General features: G+C 41.1%; 1 protein-coding gene across 4 annotated transcripts; it reads right to left on the reverse strand.

Moving 5' to 3' along the window:
- Nucleotides 1–19,458: 19,458 nt before the first annotated feature.
- ythdf3 (YTH N6-methyladenosine RNA binding protein F3) lies at nt 19,459–25,901 on the reverse strand. 4 transcript variants are annotated; one of them, XM_085418683.1, is made up of 5 exons: nt 25,365–25,895; nt 24,910–24,934; nt 24,628–24,707; nt 22,857–24,515; nt 19,459–20,058 (listed from the first exon to the last, which is right to left on the reverse strand). In XM_085418683.1, the coding sequence occupies exons 1-5, from the start codon at nt 25,386–25,388 to the stop codon at nt 20,035–20,037; spliced, it is 1,812 nt and encodes a 603-aa protein (XP_085274809.1). In that variant the 5' UTR covers nt 25,389–25,895; the 3' UTR covers nt 19,459–20,034. The 4 variants fall into 4 exon arrangements, with proteins under 4 accessions (XP_085274809.1, XP_085274811.1, XP_085274812.1 ...); XM_085418686.1 differs by lacking the exon at nt 19,459–20,058 and adding an exon at nt 20,071–20,971 and having other exon boundaries at nt 25,365–25,901; XM_085418685.1 differs by lacking the exon at nt 24,910–24,934 and having other exon boundaries at nt 25,365–25,897.
- Between the last annotated feature and the right edge of the window lie 408 nt (nt 25,902–26,309).

The raw sequence follows: 26,309 nt of genomic DNA on the forward strand, positions 1-26,309 counted from the left end.
TGGGGGGGGGGGGTATGCGGGGAAGGGGGATGGCAGTCACGTCACGTGTGCCCAAACATGAGATACCTTTTGAACCAGTTGTAAGCAACAGCAATGTTGTTGTAATTGTGTTCTACAAAAATTAAAACTACTATTAATATTTTGCACGTGATGTGCATGTGTGTCATTTGTGCGCTTGAGTTCATGATTAAATTCATGCATTTCCTTTTTTGGAGGCTTTTCTCACAATGTTCTTGAGGCAGAATGTATAGCAAACTGTGTTTACCTCACCCAGAGGACCTTACACTGCAATCCAACCATTGATTTTCCTCTAACACCTTCAGCTCTGTATGTGTGACTAAGCCAGTTTTACCAGCCATGACATTTCTGTGAAAAATAGAACAAGCATAAACATTTTATCATATTTTTCTTCTTTCCTGTCTTCACTGAACGCAATAAAATCTGGATCAACATACTGCTGTCGGAACCTTAATCAGATTATCGTTAAACTTGCATCAGTTCACCTCAGATCAGCAGCATGTCAAATCAAATAAACTTCATCTGATTGCCTGTGTGTGGAATTTTAGACTTTAGTTAATATAGTGCTTTAACATTTAAATTTAGAAAAAAAAAACAGATTACCTGCTTTAAAAATGTTGTTTTTAGACCTGCTAAACTGGGGGGGAAATGGTTTCTAAATAATTTAAATACCTTCAAATCACACAAGCTCAAAAATGCGCACAGAGTATTTCGTAGAACCACCACAACAGTGCCATCACATGAATAAATCAGTTAACTCTTTATTATTTTGATATGCATGCAGATCTGTGCAGCTTGCATGGGTTTACGAGACACCAGAAGTTAGTGAGCTACCAGCCAGATTCAGAGCACTGCCAAAAGAAAAGTAACAGAATTTAAATATTTAAAAGTCAGAATTTTAGATGAACACGTCAAGAGAAAAGAAATCATAAATCACTAACAAAGCCCACAATGTGCCGCGTATATATAATAAAAACGACATTGGCAATATTTCATGAGGTTTTTGAGCCCTGTTTCTAACTCAAAGAATTGGGAATTTGGGTTTTTTTTGTAAAGGTCAGGGCAATCCCTACTGCTGCTTTATGTATTGCCAGAATATTTTTTTACTTAGAGATGGACAGCAAGGGTTTCTGTCACACCATGTTACAATATTATGTGTTGTTAAAATGCATTTAGTTAAAATCAAAGTAAATAAATATGTCTATAATAATAAGTTAATATCAAACAACAAAGGCGTTTGATCATTTTTACAGTGCGAACTGCATATCAGTTTCAGTGATGGATAAAATAATTATTTCATTATCTTCCTTAATTATTTAATCTATGTCAAACATGTTGCGAATACGGTGAGTTTCAAGATTTATTTAAACATAATAAGTAGCACACTTAACTTATAGTACAAGAGAAATAAATTAGAATATAATAGAAATGTGGAAAGAAAGTTAGAGTTGATGTGTGTATGTAGCTACACATAAGCAAAGAATCCGTGCAAAAAAAATTAAAAAAATAACAATATAATAGAAAAAAAGAGCTATAATTTCACAGCAGGCGATGTGTAAATTAATTAGTACATGCAAAGTTAAGAATGTAGGAGTTGTGTGAAAAAACTAAGCCAAGAGGCTTTGTAAAGATATGATTTATGGAAAATAATTTTAGGGGGAGGTTGATATCACCCATGCAGAAAGTTGCGAACCACCCTCTGCTGAGAGTCTTAAAAAATGTTTGGATTGAGGCCATTATTGTGGTGAATATATCAGTTTCAGACTGTTGCTTGGAAATGCTGCACCTTTTAAAGCCAAGCTCAAGGTGTGGTGAAGGTCTGGAGAAGCTTTAGCGTCTCCGTATTTTACGCCAGCATGACCCATCCTGTGGATCTATGTGTCGCTAGTCACACGTGTCTGGATTCAAGCTGCAGTGCTGCTTCTGCATCCCAGCGAAAGGTCACACGGGGGGCTTCCTCCACAAAAGTGTGTGTGTGGGGTTTGTTTTTTTTTCTCCTCCTGACGCTTATCTCGTAATCACTGCAATTACCATGGCAGCGCTTGTTTGTTTGTTTGCTGAAATGGTGCATTAGAGTGTTTGTATCCCGCTGACCGGTGCAGACGTGTCAGCCGGGCGTCCTGGGAGGGACACTGCAGATAGAGAGGATGCTGACTGCAGATGTGGGGATCTACAGCATATCGAGGCTACCAGGATGCCCCATGTCATCATCGTCATCGTCATCATCATGTTGATTGTGTTACTGTGTGTTTGTCTTCCTCGCTCTATCACAGTGAGGCAGAGGCACTGGGGAATTGCTGCGCCAGGTCAAGTCTCATACAGCATCTCCATACATCATTATGCTCCCTATTCACCAAAGCTGTCGATTAGGTGTATTGAGCAGTTGAAGTCATGACCTTTTTGTTTTTTTCTTACCTCATGCCCCGCCTCAAATGTGCATGGGGCAAAAATTTGTCACTAAATCTTCATTTCATCTGTTTTTTTGTCTTCATACCATTTTCTTTTTGATCTACCACAGTGCCTTGTGGTATCTTGTTCTTTTGCCGCCGCCCTTGTCTTGTTCAGCCTGTGACACAAGCCCCGGTCCACTCACTATTTGAGGAAAAGAGGTGAATGTGTAGCGAAATGTCCTTTCCTGTGCTCTTTGTCACCTCTTACCTGGAATCACATCTCCATACACACTCTAATTATCCCATTTGATGAGAACTGGGTCTCCAGTCCTAGAAGGTAGATGCAGGGCTTCTCTCCCCCTTACCATTACTGCAGGAGATACCTGGCTAATTATAGCCCCATACTGTTGTAACAGATACAGACCTGGATGGCAGGGTGTCTGGGAGGGGCAGACATTGCCGGAAAAGGAGGTTTAACAAAGGAATCTGCCTGCTTTTCAGACTGTGTAAAAGACATCATCTCTGCAAGAGGATAGAAAGAGTTTATTTTCTGTGTGTGTATAAACTCAGAAATTTTCATGTGTCGTTTTATTTTCTGGTTGGAGATTTTTAGATAACATTTTCACTAGAATAATTGTGCGGAGGGATTTTTTGGTCATGTATATTTTTCAGTATTCTGTGCATTATGAAAAATGTGTTTTGCATTCTCAAAAACACCGCATGTGATGTAAAGATCCAAAATAGACTCCACAGTTTATTATTTTTTGGGGGGATGAGGGAGGCGGTGCCAATATTAGCTTTAGCATTTCTGTATTCCAACCTACACAGTGCAAAGCATCAGGTTCAGTACAGATTGACCTTGATATGAAGTCTGTAGGTGAGCTGCAAGGCAGTTTCGCGCACACACGCACATACAAACCAACACACACAATGCGCTGTGTGTGCTTGTGTGATTGTGTGCGTGTTCTCAGCCTCTCTGACCCAGCATGTCCTCTTTCCATCATCTCCATTTTTTTTTCTCTCATCGCTGTAATGGTTCTCTGCACTGCCTCTTTGGGTTTGTGCAGCATCATTCACAAACATCATACAGTCCTCCTCCTCATCCTCTTCCCCTCACTCATCCTCCTGTCCTTTCATTCTTTTGAAGTCCTCGATTCACGTATATTTCCGCTGAAGTGCTCCTATATGTCAGCCGACCAGCGAGAGAGACAAAGACAGGCCTGAGTTAATTACCTATCATTTAGAGCAGATGGCTGCAGATGATATGTAAATGTGTGTGTGTGTTTGTGTGTGTGTGTGTGTGTGTGTGTGTGTGTGTGTGTGTGTGTGTGTGTGTGTGTGTGTGTGTGTGTGTGTGTGTGTGTGATTGTTAATATGGCTACATATATGTGTTTGTGTTTTCAGAAAAATATTCACACACATCTAATGTAGGTATGAAGATGTTTTTTATATATATTTAAAATAGGGCATGAATTGTTTTATTGCACATAGATAAAGTGTTAATGACTGAGATCATGATTATAGGTGACAATAATTTTTCTGCAGTTACTCACAGCCTCCTTCAAGCTGCCCATGTGTTCATTTTAAATGTATGTTTAACATCCTGTTCCTTCACATTAGAATTAAACTACTGCTTTGTGCATTCGCTTTAAATTATTGGAGACTCACATTTGTGCTTTAATCGTTTTACACATAGCCTCTTTTTTTTTAAATGCACAAGCCTTTTTAGGAAGTGTGAGCTATAGAGTCATCTGACCGAAGCTAGGTCATAATGAGTCTACTGAGACGTTTGGGTTTTTTTTGCTTTCTTTTTCCTTTTTCCTTTTTTTTTCTGATGGCGACATTTTCACTGGTTTCAAAGATATTTTTCTTTTTGAAACAAGCTCTTTTGATGCCAATCATGAGCTGGTCTCTGCTCTTTCATAGCACGAAACGCGAGCGATTGTAGATCGATGATGAATGTGCAGTGAATCAGACATATATGTTACAGTGCAGTCCGTGACACAGGAAGGAATGTAACCACAGAGGGAGGGCAGCACTAAAGGGGAGATGGGGGAGGGGTGTAGTCAGATCAATAGTACTGCTCAAAAGACCTTTTCTTATACTTCACACTGTAAATCAGGGTTCTCCATGCCAACATTTTCTCAGTGGCAAGTGCATGAATTACAGTGCATATCCAAGCTATAATGTGGTCTTTTGTGTATTGTACAGTAGCTGCTCCAATGTGTGAGATGTAATGTGTGTATGTTTATTCTCCACCAACACACCCAGCAGGGGTCTGTGAATATAGTCAGCATGTGTGACTGTAAGTTTGCAATGCCGCAGATGGAGAGCCACTAATTTACTCATTATGGGGATTTAATATGAGACAGTAGCACTGCAATGATCAGAAGTAACTAATGCACAGCATCGCAATTCAGTGTGTCCTTCAGTTTGAGCCTGAGCTTCACACTCAGAACCATCCACTCTGTGGCACACTGTGCTTAGTGAGGCTGAAATATTACAGAAATCCTTCTTACTTTATTTCCTCAGATTATTATTATTATTATTTTTATATGTTCAGGCGTGACACGATGAGTGCAGCAGCAGATGCAGCAAATGGAGCCCATTCACATGATGGTTAGTCCCCTACTGGCTCCCTGGTGAGCAAAGCTCTTTCAAAGAAGTTAACGCTGCTTCAGGCCTTTTATGGCATAAAGGGAATAAGAGCAGTTTGACTTCATATGATTAAAAACTGTTTATTAATTCAAGGCTAGTGTAGCGCTTCTGTTCCACCATGTCATCATATTAAAATCTGATATATATATATTTTTTTAAAATTTATGCTTAGCAAAGATATTACATTAGGAATTGTGGAGATTTCTTTAACATGGTCAAAGTGAAAACAACTAGTTTTGTTGGTATTGCGGCTGTAATTGTATAGTAGTATTTTTTTAAGTTGCTAAAAAATGTTTGATTTCATGAAATCAAATAGAATTCTTAGGTAAATCAGCAAAATGTGAATATCCTGCATCACCGGTGCACTAACAAATTCAGCACTGAATCAGCATCGTCTGCTCAGGATCAAGCTGTGGCTGCTAGAAAATGGAACCAGTCATGTGTGTGTTTTATGTTATAACAAGGAGGCCCCCTACTGGTAACAAGAGTCTCTGCACAAGCAAAATGAGTCTCCTGTTTAAGTCTCTTCATTGCTTGTCCATCTGGATTTTTATTTATTTATTTATTGTGCTTTTTGCCAGTTTAAGTGCAGTTGTTGTAATAATGTGGATTGCAGGATGATTAAAAACACTGGTGTTATTGTAATTCTACATTCTGGTCGTCCATAGAAAAGAAAAGAAATTACTGGGCTATACCAAGGATACCGCTGCAATTAGGTTTATTATGTGTCCTGCAGTCTAAATATATCCGCTCCAAAATATCCTATTGTCTTAAGATTATAGTGACCCCATTTGGAAATGAAGAGCACCACACAGCGAAATGAAAGAGGATTGTGGCTAACCTTTAGCCACGTTTGAGCGTTACTGAGTCCACATGCTCATTTTGATGCATATTTTCTCTTTTTCCTCACAGAGTATCTCTTGTATCCCCCTGCGGAGAAAAATGTGTGCACCTTTGATCTGGTCTTGCTCGTAGTCTATATCACTCCTGAAGCAGAAACCCATTACATACACTTTACGTCCAGATACACTTGTCATGCAATGGCAAGCTCAGATCCTGGCAATCAGAGGTGTGGGTGATGCCTCCAGAACCTGCATTAATATGCATGAGAGCGGAAGCTTCTCTATGATGTAATTGCAGTAGCGGCGAAGGTCAGTGCCTTTGCCCAGCATCCGCACAATATCAAAGCCCAGATGTAGACAAACCACTTAGGTTTCTTTATGGTAATCTTCATGCATTTTGAAGACTGGGGATGACTCTGCTGATAGGGGTATGAAAATAGATGAAAATCTGCTTTAATTGTGTTATCGCCAGACTTTTTATGCTCTCGGGGGTCTGAATCTCACATTACAGTGTTACACTCTCATGTTCTCTGCTTGGACACACATCACAGTGGGCCTTTCATCCAAGCTGTAAAGCTGTTTACAAGCCTCCCACCCATGTGGTCCTATTCTCATGGCTTCTCCTGGTTCTGAATATAATGGATCTTCCTTTTATTCATATTCCAGCTCTTCCCCTGATTCTGCCCCAAGGATTTTACTCTATATCAAAGCAAAGCACCCCAAACTCATAGTCAATGCAGACCTTTTCCTGCATTATAAAATGTGGGCATTGTAAATAAAATCCAGCAGTTTTGCCATTGCTGATGTGATGCACTTCAGTTATTCTCTTTGTATTGTTTTGGGCCCTGTGAATCCCTCCCTGCTATGGCTGATTGATAGAACCAGGACAGGCACCAGCTCCTTTCACATAGCTATAACTGCTATTAGACCCAGTTCTGTCACAGCATGTGCCTTTCCTTTAAAGAATAACATTATGTATTACAGTATTTAAAGTGGAATCAAACTTGTCCGTGAGGTATTTAGAGAGTTTTCAGTCAGTCTTCATCAAAAAGGCTGTTGAAATGTAAGTCTGCTAATCCCAGCAGGCAAAATCTTGACTTCATGACCACTGTGTAAAACAATTCAGCACGCTCCTCTCACTAAGCCACAGCTGAGGAGTCAAAGTATGTTTGTGCTGAATATTTTACAGCTGTTGCTGACACTTTCATTTAATGCAAACATCACAGAGGACACTGACACTGTGGCCAGAACTAGCTATCCAAGAGGTCCACTGGATGGCTTTGACAAGTGTAAGAAATTGCAGCAAAGCCATTAGGATTTTTTTTTTTCAATCAAACGCAGAGCTCCTTCTGTTGTGGTGATGCCAGCAACAACACACAGATGAAGTAGAAAGTTCATTTCTAGACCTTGACAAGTTGTTTGAATGATAAAGAAGTGAAATGTTGTTGTTCTTTAGTTTCAAAGTGCTCAACAGCTGAAGGGTTTGTGCCACTTTGACCTTTAAAATGGATTGCACATGTAATGATAGCAGACTGAAAGTGGAAAAAACTCAGACATATTGTTGAAATTGGTCTTATTTTCCTTAGGACTGTCTCGGGCTGTTAGTCACCTGTTTTATAAATCATTAGCTGATTAAATTTGAGTATCTTAAGAATGCACATGTACTTCACACCAGAAAGAAACAGCTGTGGGTTTATTAAGTTATTGGTCAATTTTTTTGCATGTTGGGCCTAGTTGAGACCAAAGTTTACTGTATGTGCCAGGTTCTTTTTTGGGGGGGGGGCATAAAGTATCAGACATTCCTAAATTTTCATCTGCTGGTGATGTTAAAGTCATTAAATCATTTGAATGCATATGGGTAGCTACCATCAACATCTACACAAACTGTCATTGCAATCAATCAAGATGTTTGAATGTATGGATGAAAATATAGCCTCCTGGTATTGCTCGAGTCAGAGGATCCCCAGTGATAAAAATTCATCCTCTCGACTCCATAAATCTCTGCAAAAGAAATAAATAAATCAATTCAATAATTATTGGGGTATTTCTGGACCAAAGTGGTGAACTGATCAGCACACACTGCCATTCATAGTTAAATGCTGTTCTTGTGGCTAAAAATAATCAATTGTTCTCATCATGCCAGATGGCTTTAAGATAAGGCATTTCTGAGAGGGGATAGATATCCGGTTCTGCGGGAATCCCCCTGAGTTAGCAGGATAGTGGGACACTTCCTGTACAGTACAAACTAAGAAGATTTCCATGAGCCCCTGTCAGTGCTAATAACCAAAGTGGTCTTGAAGAGTGCTCCCGCAGGGCTGTTTGACCATGCAAGGATGGGAGGAGGTGATGTTCAGAGGGGTGGGAATCAGGAGGGTGTTAGCTGATGCCTTTCAGACTGTCTCAGCTCATTTAGCTTAGGGGCAGAGCCAATCCATTTCTCTTATGTAGAAATAAGGTTCATCAACTCTGCTGTGTTTAGAAACGACTGGATGTGAGAGCACAGAAACAAGGAGTGGGTAAGATACACGAGTGGACACTGAGAGCAAAAGACAAAAATACAGATAGACACGCGAGCAAATATTCAGAGGCTTGCCGAGGGGCCTCGGGGCCTTCTGGGCATGTCCCGGTGCTGACATCAGCAGAGGCAGGGCAACATCCACAGAGAAGGATAAACCAGTAACGGCGGATGGGAGGAAGAAGAGAGGGGAGGGGCAAAGAAGAGAGAGGGTGGAGGGGGAGGGGATAAGAATGGGGGTACAACACTTGTAATCAGATCATTGGCTACAGTGGGTTGAGTCGATGTGATCAATAGAAACTGCTCGTGAAGCAGAGAGCTTTTAATGGCCCTTAATCTCCATCAGACCTGAGCAGGAAGGTGAAGAGAAGAAAAAGTCACAGGAGCAGCCTGCATCACATTACACACTCGACTTCTAGTAGAACATGCACGCACATTTCCTCTCACATACATATCTGTAAGTATATATATATGTGTGTGTGTGTCATCATATAGACACGCAATATATATGCACAGCTGTGTATAAAGTCCCAGCCGGGGGCTCCCGAGACTTCAGGACTCAGGAGTGAGCATGTCATATTTCATTCCTTGGCACCTATTCATTTCATTTCAAATGCATTACATTTCAGACCTTTCCATTCTGTGCTACCCCCTGCAATGCAAAGCCTTGGTTTGAACATACCGTGCTAGCACAGGACACATTCCAACCTTTGAATTCAATAAGCAGCCTGCCCACAGCTTGAGTGTCTTCAGTCATCTGCACAGAACTGAAAGCACAGTCCAGATATGAAGTATACTGGTGATGTGGTACCAAATCTTTGGATGCAGTACTTTCTCGCATTCCTTCAAGTCATATATTTCCTTCATCTGCTCCATAGATTGGAGATTCATATTTATGAGGCCCGGTGCTGATGCCCAAGTTCCCAGGGCAGCAGTGAAGCATAATGAACATACAGAAAAGATATTAGTGCATAATAAACCAGTACAGTACAGCTGATCTGACCCGGCCCTAAAATATAGAGTGGGCTGACAATAACCTAGATCCTCAGGGAAGACCAGGACTGTGCAATGAGCAGATACATATATATATATAGATCTATGTTAGATAAGAGCCCTCTATTTTGTTTTCCAGACATGTGCACATATAGATTTATAAGGAACAGTTCCTGTGTACTTTGTCACATTATGGACACACAAGGAAAATATTTTTTGCACCCAAGGAGTTACATTAACATTAATTTGATCGTTTTGATTGTCGCCGGCAAACATTTGAATAGATTAATGGCCCTGAATTATTCCCTGTTGCTTTAAGAGCTGCACAGATGCACCACATAAACATTTCATTTGTGCAGAAAAAAATATAAAGTTTTGAAGATTGCTCTTACTGATTGCTGACTAGCACACTGCATTATTCACTGTAATGTCTGAGTAGCTTCATAAATCAGTTGAATATAGAGAACTCTGAAGGTGAAGCACTTCCCTGGGAGTTAAAGCATCATGATAACAACATGTTTTACGTGTGGTTATTATCAAGTAATTCAAATAATAGTGAATAAAATGTAATGTGTTTGTATTTTAAAATGTTTGTGAAATAGCTGACAAATTAAAGGCGGAAAAACGAATAAATGGCGAAATATAACAAACGCAGATCCCTCCACACATGTGGACTTCATAGCATTGCTCTTTGACGTGTATTTAAAAAAGGAAGTTGATTTTATGACTTTGATGAGGTTTTCATTGTTGGATGTCAGAAGCTTTGTGAAGACAGATCAATAATGTTTCAACAAGAGCAATCGCTAATGTGACATTTGCCCCATTTACTTTATTTATAAAATGATCTGTATAGTGTATCAGCTTCACAGCGTACACCATTATACTTTCTTAAACACCTCACAGTGTGGTATAACTAAAAAATAAAACCTCAAGAGTAATTAAATATTATTCCTCCAGCTGATCCAACCTTGCACAAACTTTTAGGCACCAGCTGGTCCATCTCCCTCGTGGTTAAAGATTTATGAAGCTCACCATGGCATGACAACATATATTGCCAGAGCACAGCAGTCCATATGGTGGCCAGATTCGACCAAACGTGAAGCAAAAAAAAGTGGAAAATGCAGTGCGCCGAAGCTTCTGCTGAAAAGGCCATGATCATGAGGGAGATGGACCAGCTGGTGCCTAAAGGTTGGAGTCATACCATCAAGTGCGTTACACTAGTATGCTGGAAAAGATTCACTGTAACACACTGCCAAGGTCCACCAGATTATGGATTCATCAGCAGTAGCTCTGGTGCTTTGTGATCTGACATTGCACATATTAAATGGTTCTCCACTTTTTGCTTGACATGTTTGGTTTCTCCAGTTGAATGGGCAAAGCTCTAAAAATAATACCCTGGAGACCTTAATGAATGCTGTTGCACATTTCCTCTTGTATACTGGCAGGGATGACAAGTTTTAACCCTCTATAAGGTCCTGGCGATTAAGCTCAGGTGGAAAGGCTTTCTGATTACCCATCATGCTTACAGCAGGTTCTTGGTAATTAGTAGATAACACCTACTGTATGTCCTGTGTCATCCTCATCTGAGTCAGGCCTGCTGATGGACCTGTGTGGTAACTACCTCCATTTTCAAATGAGGAAGCATCTATTGTAACCCTTGCCTCTCTGCTTAAGCTGCTGCATGCACCCCCATACCCAGTTCTGTCTATTTCGAGGGCACGAAGTAGTATTTTGTGGCCACAATTTATTTATTTTTTGGACCATGTCATCAGAGGGGCTCCGTAGATCTGTAATCACTGTATGAACTTGGCTTTAAATGACTTTAAATCTCCTGAACATGTCCATGATTGCCATGACTTTGGTTTTGCTTCTGTGCATTGTGAACCAGTGCCTCAAACTAGGAATATGACTTTTTCAACCAAAACAATTGGTGTTGACTGTTGTGATGTTTTTTTACAAGGTGACCAAAAGATAAGGAGGGTCATCTGCGTGACGTGTTTTTCCTTCTCATCCTAACAGCATCTGTATCTGTCATTTCTGGACAGATCTTTACTGGCACATTGATTTAGGTGGTTTAATCATGCTAGAACCTTACCTGTGGACCAATTTCTGGGCTTTCGGGCCCATATTCTCCACTCTGGTTCCTCCTTAACCTTGTCAATCAACAATAGTGGCACCTGACGTGGCATTAACAAAGCGCTGAGCTCCTTTCCTCAACTCAATTCTACACTCCCCCTGCAGGCATTCGAGGCCTGTGAAGACCGCAGTGTATAGCTGTTTGATGTCAACCTCATTTTCTGAATACTGTCAACTTGACACATAACTGCAGTCCCTTGATTTCTGTCAAGCCAGACTGCACGTACTTTGCTGTCTTGTATTCTATTCTGTTCTATTCTATTCTATTCATTTGAACTGTCCATTTACCTTTAGATGGTTATAGCTCACGTTGCACCAATGCCTTGCTCTTAACATTGTGCTTTTAAACAGTATCTCAAATGGCTCCCATGTCTGCAGCAGTGTCCTGATTAAAGGCTGGTTAACATTTCAAATTCAGCATTTACTTAGTGTTCCTGGTTCTTTGGTTTCACTCAACCATATATGGCACCAAAAAAGCCTCGATTATGCACTTTCTGCATTCTACACCTGGTTGGTGTCTATGGTTGTTTGTCCTTTTTACAGAACTCCTTTTTGCCATTGCCATGTGCATTTTTTGCTTTCGTTTATCTGTAATGAATTTCAGCATATTCACATTTGCATCTTTCTGCAAATTTTAGGGGTTCCGTTGTCTCGCCCACAGTGGGTTGCTGTTTCTTGATTTCTTCATGTCGTCTGATTTCCATGAAAAACTTTTGCCACTGTTAGGTCGTTATCCTTTTGAAGGCTGTCTGACAAGCTGCGGTATCTTAAACCTCCCACTAGCCTATACCTAATTATTTCTTCCTGCTGTACACCATATTGTCAGATGGCTTATAAGCTGCCAAGATTAAATATTTAGCTGATTTTCCTGGGTATTAACATTATTTGTTGAATCAAGTGCATATAAACTACATTTCTTCAGTACATATTTCACAGAATCATATATTTCATTGCATTTCTTGTGCATTTATCATTTAAGGTCAGCCTGCACAAAATATCATCAGCAATACCACCCACAAATTAATGAGCTCATCTAATATTCCTTTTCATTCACTCTGGTGTCAATGTGAAAAACCTTTCAAATCAGCAAAGTCTGAAAAATCAAAGGGTCAGATGGGTTTACGGAGAACAGGGAATTCACTGGGGTTTTTTCTTCCTTTTTTTTTCCTGTTTTCATCTTCCCTCAAAGAACTTCTCTCCATCTTGCTAGTTTTGCTGTGTTAAAGTTTTTAAGCCAGCCAGCCTAAGATTAAATTACTTAAAGCACCAATTCCTAAAATGTCGTGACACTGCGTCAAATGTAAATAAAAACAGAATGCAGTGACCTGGAAATCTCACAAAAAACGATTCACAATAGAATATAGAAAACATCACATGTTAAACTAAGAAAATGTACCATTTTAAGAAAAATATTAGCTGACTTTTCCTGCAGGCACTAATGCATCCCCATACTATCTGAGATGCAGGATTTTTAAACGAGTGCTGATAACAAACCGAATGGTCCTTCTGCTCATTAGTTTGCAGGGCGCGGCATCCATGTTTTCCAAAATTACTTTCAAATTTTGATTTTTCTGACCATATATCAGTTGTCCACTTTGCCTCAGAAGACAGCGTTGTTTCTGGAACATGTTCACAAATGGCTTCTTCTTTACATGATAGAGCTTTAACCTGAATTTGTGATCTGTGTTCAGTGATTTCTGGAAATGTTGCTGAGCCCGCGCAGTTATTTTCCAGAGCAGAATCGTGTCTGGTTTTAATGCTAACAGAAATCCAATTACAGTTTTAGTCCTATGCATTGTGCACAGAGATTAGTTCAGATTCTAACATATTTTTAATGATATTATGTACTGTAGATGATGATGTATTCAAAGTCGTATTCCACATATATTTTGGAAAATATTCTGTGGACTGGCCAGACAAAAGCTGAGCTTTTTGGAAGGTTTGAGTGTCGTTACATCTGGCATTAAAACTAGCACAGCATTCATAAAAAGAACATCATAGTAACAGTCAAACATGGTGGTGGTAGTGTGATGGTCTTCGGCTGCTTTGCTGCTTATGGACCTGGACAACTTGCCATAATTGATGGAACCACGAAGTCCGCTTTATACTAGAAAATCCTGAAGGAGAATTCATGTCCTATAGCTCGAGCTCGCTTGGGTTAAGCAGTAGGACAATGATCTGAATACATCAGCAAGTCCACCTTTAAATGTCTCAAAACAAAAACAAAGGAAAGGTTTTGAAGTGACGTAGTTAAACCCTCCAGTGTGGCTAACAATTTTGCAAGAGTGGGCCAGAATTCCTCACACAGTGATGTGAAAAACTCTTTCCAGTTATCACAAATGCTTAATTGCAGTTCTTTCTGCCAAGCCTGGCATTCGTTTTTATTAGATTTAGGGGGCAGTTACTTTTTCACACAGGACCAGGTAGATTTGGATCAAATAAATGCAATACTGTTTTTGTATTTCTATGAAAGCCAAAAGGTCTGACATGACAAAGGACCATTGAATGCTCCTATAGTGTCTAAACATTCATCATTTTGTGCAGTAAAAGCCACACTTTGACCAAAACACACTGTCGAGTGAGGTATATTTAATAGCAGCGTCACTTAGCAAAATCTAAAAGGGCAGAGGGGCATATCAAAGTCAGGTGCATCTCGTAGAGGTAGATTTAAATCTGTTTGTCCTTGTTATGGATGGTGCCTCCCTGTGGACATGAGAGATAATAACACTAACCACAATGCATTGCATAACTTGCCTTTGAATTTTTATTCCTTGCTCCAAGTACATGTACAGGTATAACAAGTCTATACGAAACGTGATATATCAGATCTTTTCACATCAAAATGTAATTTCCTTAATAATTATTGACCCTATTCAACACCTGCATTAACTCAATTACAAAAAAAATATTGAGGAACTATTAGACTGCAAATGACTCATGTCTATTTTTTCATTGTGAGCGGTAATAAAGTCTTTTCAGCTCACATCTACATTATATCATTGTGTTCGGCAAAATGCTCAGTCTCTACTTTCAGTTCTCTGATAATGATATAACCATGGCAACAGAGACACCTTGGGAAAGGGCAGGCAGAATACTTAGACATTACTGTCAGTCAAAACCCTGCTTTTTCAAATGGGAAATAAAACTCTGCTGATTATTTCACTTGGCTTGCTGAGTAACACCTTGAAACTTTGGGCACGGCTTTGAATGGGACGCCGCTGACATTTGCAATTGTTGATGCTCTCGCATTACGTCACTTTTAACTGGTAGCATCTAAATATGTATAAAGAATGATTTCAAGCTCCTCTGATCAACTGCTTGTCAGTTAACATAGTCATCAATTGGACTAATGTTCTGTGAGGACGTATTGAGTGACATGCCTTGGCCCAGAGTATGAAAAATTTCAAAACATCGAGGAAGTGCCAACCCTGAGACTTGCCCTAACCTTGCCTTGAGCCATGTGTTGATGAGCCTTCAGTGTGACTGAAACTTCAAAGGCATTTCAGCTCTCTGAGCAGTGGATGCTGCTTCTTCTCTCTCATCTTCACTCGACAGAATCTCTCTCCAGAAGGACATTTTGATAGTTTGAAAAAAGAAAAATAAATAAATAAATAGAAACCTTGCCTGGCATTTTATTGGAACAGCTTTGACCACTGTGGTTAGGAGCAAATTAACTGCAGGGTGACGAAGTCATTAACCAGCTACTTTGACTCCTTAAAAGATAAGTACAACATGACAAGCCATTGAAACAGAACCAAAAGAGGAGTGGGTCTGCAGTGCATATGTTTCTCTGTTTAATCCTACTTATTTAAAAGCTACAGATGTGTGGTATTCACAAAACAGTGGAGAAAGAGGTGGTTTTGCTGCACTTTTCATCAGTTAAATGAGCAAGGTTACATCAACAACACATCAGAGGTCTCTAATTAAATTCGTGGTTTCTGCATATTTAAGAATTTTGTGCACCATCACACCCAAGTAGTAATTGTGAGGGCATTGTGAGGCGAATAAATAACGAGTTTCCCGCTTAGTTTGTCTGTTGTGTTCACAGACAAATGGAGGCAGGAAGAGTGTGGTCTTTTCAAAAGCTGCCTGCAAAGACCTGATGGGGGCACAAATTAACACACAGAGGAGAGAAGTTGCAATCCAAAGCCTACAATGTTATAATTACAGCCCTTTCTTCCTCCTTGACAAACATAAAGGGGGATTTTTCTCACTCCCCGCTTGCATCCTCTTTCTCTCGCTCCTCTCTACCCCACCTCTCACTGCACAGCTTGGTGAGCAGCCATTAATTGCTCCAAAAAGCAGTGGAAGCACAACAAGTGCTTCTCATCCTGGTATAATTGTGTCTGTAGGAGTAGGAGGGCTTGAGAAGAAAGAGGGATTTGCTGCTTACAGGAAAGGCTTTGTAGTATGTCTTGGTAGCAGAGCAGGGGGAACATTTGGAAGAATGTGATGTGATGGCGCACTCTAGTGGACAGGACATTGAAAGAAACACTAACATCTTTTTGTGACAGTTTCATTTCATCAATTATAGTAAACGCAGTTAAACTTAAGCCATCAGATAAAGGAAATCATTGGCCCCAAGATAAAGCTGCAGCTTAATTCTGCATACTTCATCTTTTCATATCAAAGAGTCAAAAAAGAATGTATGTTTATATCTGTTAACATGCAGGTGCAAGGTTTCCCAAATGTCCACCGATACTCTGATGCTGACAATCCATTAAAATTTGGCTCACATCCACCAAAGTCTTTAAGGTCAACTTATTGATTTATTCGTCGAAAACTGACAAAACCCTCATAACTTAGAGTGTGGTGTACGCTGGAAACATATAGAATGTATCAAATAAAGACTTAAAATATGTCACATTTGACTTCTCCTTCAAGATCAATAGATGGATCTGGAGGTCACAGCAATAACACTGGTATATAGAACTATTTAAAACTTTGTTTCTTAATGCCATTGTTTGTATTGATAACATATAGGCATGTAGGGAATAATACATGGTCCAGGTAGTACTGACAGATGTTGAAGAGGTGAACTTATGTAGGAATTCCTTTAATTTTTACCATTAGCATTATTGCTGACGAGTTATAATTGTATTTTGGGGTTGCTGTGTTTTGTTTTGTTTTAGTCACTGTGGATGTAAAGGCGAGTACATTTCAGTAGCATTTGGATCACAGTTTGTGGCTTCTATCGAAGTCAAACATTTAATGCATCACAAGCAACAGTATATCTCTACAGTGTAGTATTAATACGTCAATTAAAGTAAAAATTCTGAGCACTTTTTCTACCACTGGACGTCATGCAAGATGTAGTCTCGAGTTCATCCCAAAGCTGTGAAATGGAATTGATGTCAGGTTTGCTGCAGCCCTCACTGATCTGTGCTGTAACCATTCATAATGAGTGCATCACCTTGTTTCTTGTAGCACAGCATGAATCTACCAGCATGTTTGTGTTGTTGAAACTGGGACTTTTCAGACCTGAAAAGTTTATTTCTGTAGTTCACAGTGCCTGGTTAATATTGACAGGGTAAATGTTGCATGCAGTGGAGGAAAAACTAAAACAACCATGTAAAAGTACAAATCCTACATGCAAAATCCCTTTTGAGGTAAATTGTAAAAGCATTAATACTCCAAATTACTAAACATACCGAAGATAAATATACTTATTATAATTTTACTTTCATGGTTGGTCAAGTCAGAGTTAGCTGTTATAGTTCGGTTCTTGAGTGAGAAAAGAAGAAAAAATAATTAATACACAACTACTGCATACACCCCAACCCTGCACCCCAACCGGTCGCGGCAGATGGCTGTCCCTCCCTGGGCCTGGTTCTGTCTGAGATCTCTTCCTGTTAAAAGGGAGTTTTTCCTTTCTCACTGTCGCCAAAGTGCTTGCTCATAGGGGGTCGTATGATTGTTGGGTTTTTCTCTCTACGTATAATTGTAGGGTCTATCTTACAATATAAAGCCCCTTGAGGCAACTGTTGTTGTGATTTGGGGGCGATCGTGGCTCAAGAGTTGGGCGTTCGCCTTGTAATCGGAAGGTTGCCGGTTCGAGCCCCGGCTTGGACAGTCTTGGTCGCTGTGTCCTTGGGCGAAGACACTTCACCCGTTGCCTACTGGTGGTGGTCAGAGGGCTCGGTGGCGCCAGTGTCCGACAGCCTCGCCTCTGTCAGTGCGCCCCAGGGTGGCTGTGGCTACAATGTAGCTTGCCATCACCAGTGTGTGTGAATGGGTGGAAGACTGGTTGTGTAAAGCGCTTTGGGGTCCTTAGGGACTAGTGAAGCGCTATACAAATACAGGCCATTTACCATTTATTTGATTTGGCACTGTATAAATAAAATTTAATTGAACTAAACTGAATTGAAATGTCTCTCTAGTATAGCTATAAACAAGCCACAAACGCTCAAACTATGACAAGGTGCACTAACCACAAACTGACTGTTTTGGGCAGAATAACAAAGGGTTTTAATCTGCCTGTGTTTGTTAAGCTTGTTGTAATTTTTCGGTTGTCATTCTTAGTTTTGCTAAGTCTTTTTTATATCTTAAATGTGGAGTAAAAAACTAAATATTTGCACCCACAGTGTTAAGTAACTTTGGTTGGGCAAAGCAGAAGTAAATGCATTTGGTTCATTGACCTTTTAGCATTATCACAAGTAAATGAGATCATGAGCTTATCTTCAGTGTTTGATTTCATGTTGCACTAACTGAATGCTGATGCTTTAAAAGTTTGAACTCATAGTTGAGTAGTAAAGTATTTTATCTGTTATTTGTTTTCTACATGCATTTCCCTTTAGTGCAGTGGTTCTTAACCTGGGTTCGATCGAACCCTAGGGGTTCGGTGAGTCGGTCTCAGGGGTTTGGCAGAGCCTTCGCCATGACATGCATGGCTCATTTTGTGCACCAGTAAAAAAATCACATTTTATTTTTCACTAAAGAGGGGTTCAGTGAATGCGCATATGAAGCTGGTGGGGTTCGGTACCTCCAACAAGGTTAAGAACCACTGCTTTAGTGTTTTGAAGGTTTTTTTCTTTTGTGTGTATCAAGTGTTGATTGGAACACCTTTCTGAGCAGCCTGTAGCACCTGGTTTACAATGAAGCCAATCTCATACATTCCAGTGTTGGTTCTTATACTGTGCATGTGCTGTGTGATCTTAACTGACACGGTTTAGACAGGGTTCTTGCCTCGTGCATCCCTCATAAATATCCAGACATCCCTTGGCTGTTAATTTAATCATATTGTCCGACCTCTTTGAAGAATAAGCGGGAATGATGCGGAAAGGAGAGTTTCTGCTACTGTACTTGTTTATTGTAAGGGGCTTTTGTGGATTTTTTTAAGATTATTGAATGCATTAAATACTGAAAAAAAAAACATTATTTATAAAGGCAGAACACAGTGTGTACACATGTTGAGGCAAATATAAGAAAAGACACAAAAAGCAGTGATTTCGCTAAACATGAGTAATTTTTATTTAGCTAGTGAGTTACCTAGAGGAGAAAACTGTCACATCCTTGCAGATGATGTCTTGCCTTTTTGGAGGAATCTCTGTCAAGTCCAGCAGGTGTTGATGTGGAGGTTCTCCCAAAAGTGCTAAGAGTTGTTGAGGACAGACAGTCGGATTGGGCCTGAGGTACGGTAGAGTACACCAACATCAGAGCTAAGACAGTCAACCATGGGGCCAGCGAAGGCCGCCGATAGTTCTAGCGCAGCAGCAGCAGCAGCAGCTTTCTCCTCAGACAAATGCACTTCAGAATGACAGAATCACAAGGAAAAAAGGGGGTGGGTGGCAAAAAAAACCAAAGATGTGCACTAGCCAGCACTTGCCAGCCTGCTGCATTATTGTTATCTTTTGGTACACAGAAACAAATGCAGAAAGGATGGAAACAGGTAGATGGAGGATACATCCTATGATTGGCATGATTGTGGCTGCTTCTCAATTATTTCATCCCACCTGTCAATGCCAGCCTCTGTCTGATGAGGATCAGATGGCTGAATACAGATTCAAGTACAAGACTAATTTATACATATCATATTTAATTGTCTTCCGGGCCTGATGAAGCTCATCAATATCCCAAACATTTGAGGCATTTAAAACAAAAACAAAAAAGGACAAATAAGCTTGGTGAAATCATCTGACTACTCGGGTTAGTCAGTTAGTTGCTCACAAACAAAATCAAAGAAGAAGAACAAAGTTAGAGAGTTAAGGGTATTGGTAGAGGCTGCTGAGGACTCGAAAGTGCTTTAAAGACAGAGTTTTTCATTGTGGGTTACGTTCTTTTTCTTGTGAGACAGGAACACGGGGTTTGATGCACCAGTCAATGGATACAGATGAGTCCAACTATGGTCATGTTCAAGTGTTCAGATACATTGTCATCTTCAGCGGAAAGATTGCGAAAGCCTTTCCTCCTTGTCGTTAGGCAAATTTGATTTAAGGTCCTACATCGTTAGTGTTGCAGTTCTAGCAGACAGCTTGCTTGAAGGTTACGGTTTATTTCTATTGCGCTCCTAGCAAAAGAAAAAAAAAAAAAAAGAACAACAAAAACAGAAAGAGATCATCAGTGGATTGTACCAGAATTGGGGCAGCAAGGGAGAAAAAACAATTATTAAAAAAAAAAAAAAAAATCTAAAAAGTGCAACATCCCTTTTTTGTAATGGAATAAAGATATATTGAAGCCAAAATCATCTATATTGTCAACATGTAGATGCACTCCTGTGCACAAAGAAGTTGGGATTACACTCAGTAACACTTACACGTCAAGCCCTATAGGTCTGTCAAAAGACTAATAGTCACGATTGTCAGAGATTAAAATACAATAAAATACAGTTTTTAGAAGGCACGTATCAAAGGACTGCCTTTGAACATGTCAGCAAATCTCATTTCTTCACATACAAATTCATATGAATTCTACATATATAAGCAATACTTGACTTATGAATTAAGAGTTTAAGTAATTCTTTATAATGTGTGTTAGAAAATCGCCACAGAATAATTACCAGAGTGCATGTGTTTAAGAGTATAGTGGTTATGCAGCTTTATAAAGAAACCACCTAAATGTAAAGTTTGGCTTCCAAATATTTAAAGGTTAGTGGCAGAATACTAATACTAAAACGATGTATATATACTGTGTTAAATACTGCAATCCAGTATAAACCATACAAATACAAGCACAGCTTCACTTAAAGACATCAGAAAAATCCTGAAAGATACAAAAAAAATGGTTAATTTAAAAACAAAACAAAATCTTCTATAAACAGGGCTAAAAAGCACATACTGCTGTTTAGTGATTTATAGTTGGCATGCTGATTTATTTAAAATACACTGGCAGGCAAAGTAATCAGTCACTGAAGTAAGAAATGCCTTGAGCATTTTGGTGTTTGGTGGGGAAAATAAGTGAGACAGCAAGCGAGCGAGTGTCCTCTGTAAGACAAACACAGAGAAAATGACTTTAGAAGACCTAAGGTATGCACTAACCAAATAACGAGCTATGTTTATACTGGCATGAGACTGAAGCAACGACACTCAGCTTGTAGTAATAACTCTAAAGCCAAGTTCCAGACAGCCATACTCAACAAAACATGAGTAATGACAAACAAATACACAAGGGTGTGTCGCAGATTTAGAAGAGTTGGTAAAGACACACTAAAATAGGTAAAATGCAAGTGGGGCATTGGAGTCAAAATAACCCCCAGAGGCTGATGGTTTTCTCCAGTTTTCAGTCGGAGTAGTGACCTCATTGAAGGTGTCCATATCAGTGCTCTGGGAAAACCACAGAGACCCAGGCCCCAGAGTAACTCTATCCCCAGTAGAGGAGCTCTTAGCACAGAAAGCTTCACAAAATGTAGTCTAGACTTGACTTATAGGTCTATATCGCTGCATGAAAAGGGGTCACATTAATTTTAAAAAAGCGTGTAATTCATTTCTTAGTAAAAAGTAGTAAGAAAAAGGGTTTTCCACCTTAATAATCAGCTAAGACTGGGAATGTATTACATGTATTACAGCTGAGTGGAATTCATCCCATCATGTTATGAGCATCCACACCACAGGAAAGGAGCTTCCCTCTGAGTATTAATCACCAAATTAGTTATGCTAATCAAATCCTGTAACAACATTTAGATCCAAAGTTACTTCTAAAGAAAACACTCTGCGAAGGTGTTTTTTGTGCAGGTAGCTGTGCTGCTTTGACACCTCTCAAAGTTCAGGAAGGATTGGCCAAACAACAGAGAACAATTAACCTTGTCAGCCTTAGGAGGCGGAGCCCTCACTCGGCCGATCCTGTCATGTAGGAGGTTAGGGATACAAAAAGCAGAACGGCGCAGGATGAAACTGGCTTTCTACTGACAGGTTGTTTTCAGAAGCCTGAAAACACTGACTTGAAATATTTATGAGAAAGTAACCCAGCGCATATTAACAAGGTCAGCTGTGAGCAGCCAATACAGCATCAATAGAGCACCAGTAGTGGGGGAGTAGGTGGAAAAGAAGGGAGTGGGTCGTGGGATGGGGTAGGTTTCTAAACGCATTAGATTAGCATACCGGTGAATCTAAGAATGGATGCAGCAGAGAGCTATCAGTGATACCATGTTGTTTGCCTTTTTGGCTGATGTTTTTCCACAGCAGCAGCCTCCCACGGAGTTTTCACTACATTTGTGGTACACCACTGTTATTACCACGGTAACATATTTTAGTTTCCCCAATGAGAAGCTTATTCTGTGCTCGTTTTTACTTACAATCTCACCGTGCATTTTTAGAATACATATTCCTGGCAAACTGCGCCGACTGTGCCGTGGCAATTTGCAGACAGTTTGTAGGCCAGGAGCTTATGTTGGTAAAGGCTAATAAAGCATGAGGAGCCAGTGGAGAGCAGGGGCTCGGTGTTCAAAGGAAGATCGGAGCCTGCGTCTGCCTTTGTCTGGCAGAAGGAATGCCAGGAATCTAGACTATTTCAGGAAAACTTAATGCATCCAGCTCCATTTGGGCAGATCGTCGCAATCTCAGCAGCATGAGATGGCTGATGAGAAATCAGTGTTTTCTTGAGCCTGCTTATGAGTAATGGTGCCATGTCAATCTGCTGACAGGCCTCTGGGAACTTCCATTTACAGCAGACTGTTCATTCAGCAACAGGATGTTACAACCTCTGAGCAGGTGGAACAAGATCAGCTGATTACAGTCTGACAACAGCCTGCAGCAGTGACTGTGTGAAAGTTAGCCTCCCTTTGAATTAAAGGGCGATAAAACTGAACTACCTTGGCACATGCAAACAAGATATTTACAGAGGACAAGGCTCTTATAGCATGTATTATCTCACCTTCCTCAGAGCCTCCTCCTCTTCCTGACGTTTCTCATAATGTGCAAAGTCATCAAAGATTGAGGTGGTATGCTTGTAAGTGGCGATAACTTTAAGCACTTGTTTGGCCTTCTCCAGAGGCACTTCCTGAGTGTCCCTGGAGTTGGTCACTGGCTTGTTGTCATTGTTCTCCAGCCGGATGTGACGCAGCTGGTTGTTGGGCACGTCTTTGATGAAAATCCACTTTACCTCAAACTTGCCCTTCCACTTATCCTGAGACCAGACGCCTGCATAGGCATTGTAGTCCACCGGTGAGCGCATTTCAGCTACGCCACAAAAGTGCCCACTGCCGTTGACACTGAACAACAAGTACAGGGGCCCCTTGTTGCCCAGGGAGCGGTAAGCACCATCCAGGCGCTTGTTGCCATGTTCTGTACTGCACCAGATAGAGTACTTGATTGAGCGGTGGATGTCATCTTCTGAATAGCTCTTGATAATGAAAACGCGCCCATTTTTCAAGTTCCAGTCAAAGTCTTTGGGGTTGTAGTTGTTGAGGGCACGAAGTTTCTCCAGCACTGGGTGCACTTCTCCAGAGCAAGGGGAGGCACTCGGTGGGATTCCAACACAAAGACCAAAGCCCTCGCCACGGTTCCTCGGAGCCACCCAGCGGTTAGGGGGCGGGCCAGGTTGTTGGGGTGGTTGCTGATGAAGAGGCTGAGGGGGTTGGGAAGGAAGGTGCAGGTGTGGTGGACCAGGGGGCAGAGGCTGGGGGTGTTGAGGGGACTGGAGAGACTGGAGTTGGAAGGGTTGGTGTTGGTGTTGGTGTTGGTGCTGGTGCTGAGGCTGAGGGGGTAAAGGGTTCTGCAGTAAGGGCTGTGGCTGACCAAGGAGAGGCTGCTGCACCAGAGGCTGGGGGGGCATCATAGTCTGAGCTAATGGGGGCTTGTTCAGAGAGCCCTTATCATCCCAAGTACCAATGTTCATATTGTGCTTTATAGGGGGTGGGGGAATAGCGGCGCCTCCCCCTATCCCCATGTTGGCTTTGGGTTTGACCTTGGGTTGTGGTTTGGCCGGCTTCTTGGCAATAGCTGCCCAGGAAGCGGGTTTAGGTGCAGAGGAGCTGACAGACGGAGGGAGGTTGCTGGCCGACATGCTGCTCATACCTGCTGTGCCTCCTAAAGGTGAGCCCACAGTTTTGGTGACAGCTGCCACCATGTCTGTACCCAGCTTTAGCCCCGTCATACCCTGCTCAATGCTGCTCAGCACCGGGACCTTACTGAGCTGGGTGTCGCTTCCAAAGCCCGCCTGTCCGTCCGTGATGGCTCGACCCAGCGAGCTCGGGGCGTACCCATAGCTATTGCTGTAGACTGAGCTCTGTGTGGACTGGCCCTGAGAGACACTAGTACCCCAGGTGGAAAAGTCTGCATTGCCCGGAAAAAAGTTGAAGCCGTGCTGCCCAAGGAAGGGAGGGGTGTTTCCCAGGGCACCCGGTTGACTGAAAACACCATCAGGGATGAAGTGTGGCTCGCCATTGCTCATCTGTCCATAGGTAGTTAAGTAGGGCATAGGTGGGTCTCCTGCTGTGGACCAAGCAGCCTCCCCCAGAGAGTAAGGGAAACCAATGGATGGAGCATAGTAGCTGGGCATGTAGGGATCAGACATTGGTGGATAGCTGTTACTCTGTGTGGCCAAAAAGAAAGTCACAGGTTATACAGAGTGACAACAAACAAGCAAGAAAATTCTGTGTGCAAGTCATTTGTCCATAATACATGGTACTCGTGTGCCTCCTTACCTGATTTGTCTGGCCGCTTAGGTAAGGCTCAAAATCATCATCATTTACACCATCCTTTTGATGCATTGATCCGTTTTGCACTAAGATCAGAAACAAGGGACATTCAATACGAGAAATTCAGAAAGAAAGATGTAATCAGAAACATTTTACTCACAGGTTTTCAGCAGCTAAAGTAAACAAGGATAACATAAATAAGCTGCAGTTTTGAATAGCATGGTAGCTAATTGGACATGAAAACAGCCTGCAGTGCCACACTGGAAACGCCACAGTATAAAGCCTTACCTTTATTTCCTTGTCCTTTAGGTCTCTGAGGAAAAATACATAAAAAAAAAAAGAAAAAAAAGAAATGAGACTAGTATCAGATCACGACAGGAAACAAGAAACACACGCACACTGACAGAGCAGGCTGTATCCCTACATAAATAAATATATAAGTCGACGATCCAGTCAACCTCAGGCTGAAGCATCAGCCCGGATGCTAACATTTACAGGTTGCTTCGTATTATTGACCGGATGTCAAACGCTCTGACATCCAGTAAACGGTGCCGCATTGGCAAACCCACCCGGCTACAGCTAGAGTTGATTAGTAGTACAGTCGGCCTACATTACAGCTAATAGCTATCACACATCAAAGACTTTGGAGCCTGTTTGCCGAGCCAGATCAAACTGTTGTCGGCAAAGTTTCATTCCGCAGCACCGCTAAATCCGTAGCACCGTTCCGCTTCCGACACACGAACCTGATCGACGGTGGTCGCAGACATCCTCCAGGAACCGAAACTGATGGCTGTTTGTGAGACTGTCCACGGCTTCCTCTCTCTCCCTCTCTGCACTTTGGTGCTTTGCTGGCTCGTCTCTTCGATTGTCCAATCACTCTGTTAACGTTACAAGGCGGCGTTTTTTCCCTTTTCCTTTCCTCCTGCCGTGTTCAGATCCTGACGACGATTCGCTGCTTTTGGCTGTTACAAACGGCGACTTTGTGTCTGCGGAGAGGGCGTCAGTTAACGTGTCCGATCCTGCCACAGATGGTGTTTATCAGTCAAGCCCAAACTGACTAGTGCCTTACTGGAATATCCCTTACCATATTCCACAATGGCGGATAGGCTTTTTACTCCCGCTTCCGTTCCGTTCTGCTGCTCCGTGACCTTCCGCCTGTGACGCTCTGAGTCATGTTACAAACTGACACTTCACATGACGGTCACAACAACTTCTCGGCTACCATGTCCGCAGCAGTGTCACCCCCTCTGTTACCCCTACTCACAGTAAAATAGGCACACTGCTTCACTGATTGTAGCTTAGCGCGCATCTGCTAACCCCGAGCACTGGATGCATGCATGAAACCCGCATAGAAACGTTAATAAGTAGTACATTTACTAGTTTTCATAGTATTCTGTTACTCTTATGTTATATTTTCTTTTTTGGCATGTGACTTCTGTTATATTATTTAATATTAAATATATTAAAATAAATCAAACATGATGCATGACACTGCACAAACACTTTTAAAAAACCACTATAAAACTACAACATGAAAGATGATATTTACTCATAAATAAAGGCAGTATTGCTCACAACAGCTATTTTGATTTGCTTGATTTGCGTTGCTTATTTAATTTGTGATCTTTTTCTTAAATATATACGTAATATAATACATAGTTGTATGTAAAGAGACCTCACTGTTTGTT

The sequence above is a fragment of the Rhamphochromis longiceps genome, linkage group LG9, assembly GCF_057381845.1.
Source record: "Rhamphochromis longiceps isolate RC_006_pf linkage group LG9, R_longiceps_female_GT1.1, whole genome shotgun sequence".
NCBI lineage: Eukaryota > Metazoa > Chordata > Actinopteri > Cichliformes > Cichlidae > Rhamphochromis > Rhamphochromis longiceps.

Bases quoted from the DNA above. Each gene is read 5' to 3' on its own strand.
- ythdf3 (XM_085418686.1), bottom strand. From the start codon at position 25,388: ATGTCTGCGACCACCGTCGATCAG. The intron at 24,708-24,909 runs GTAAGGCTTTAT...TTCTGATCTTAG, and splicing joins TAAAGGACAAGGAAATAAAG to TGCAAAACGGATCAATGCAT. The intron at 20,972-22,856 runs GTGAGATAATAC...TTTGTCTTACAG, and splicing joins AGGAGGAGGCTCTGAGGAAG to AGGACACTCGCTCGCTTGCT.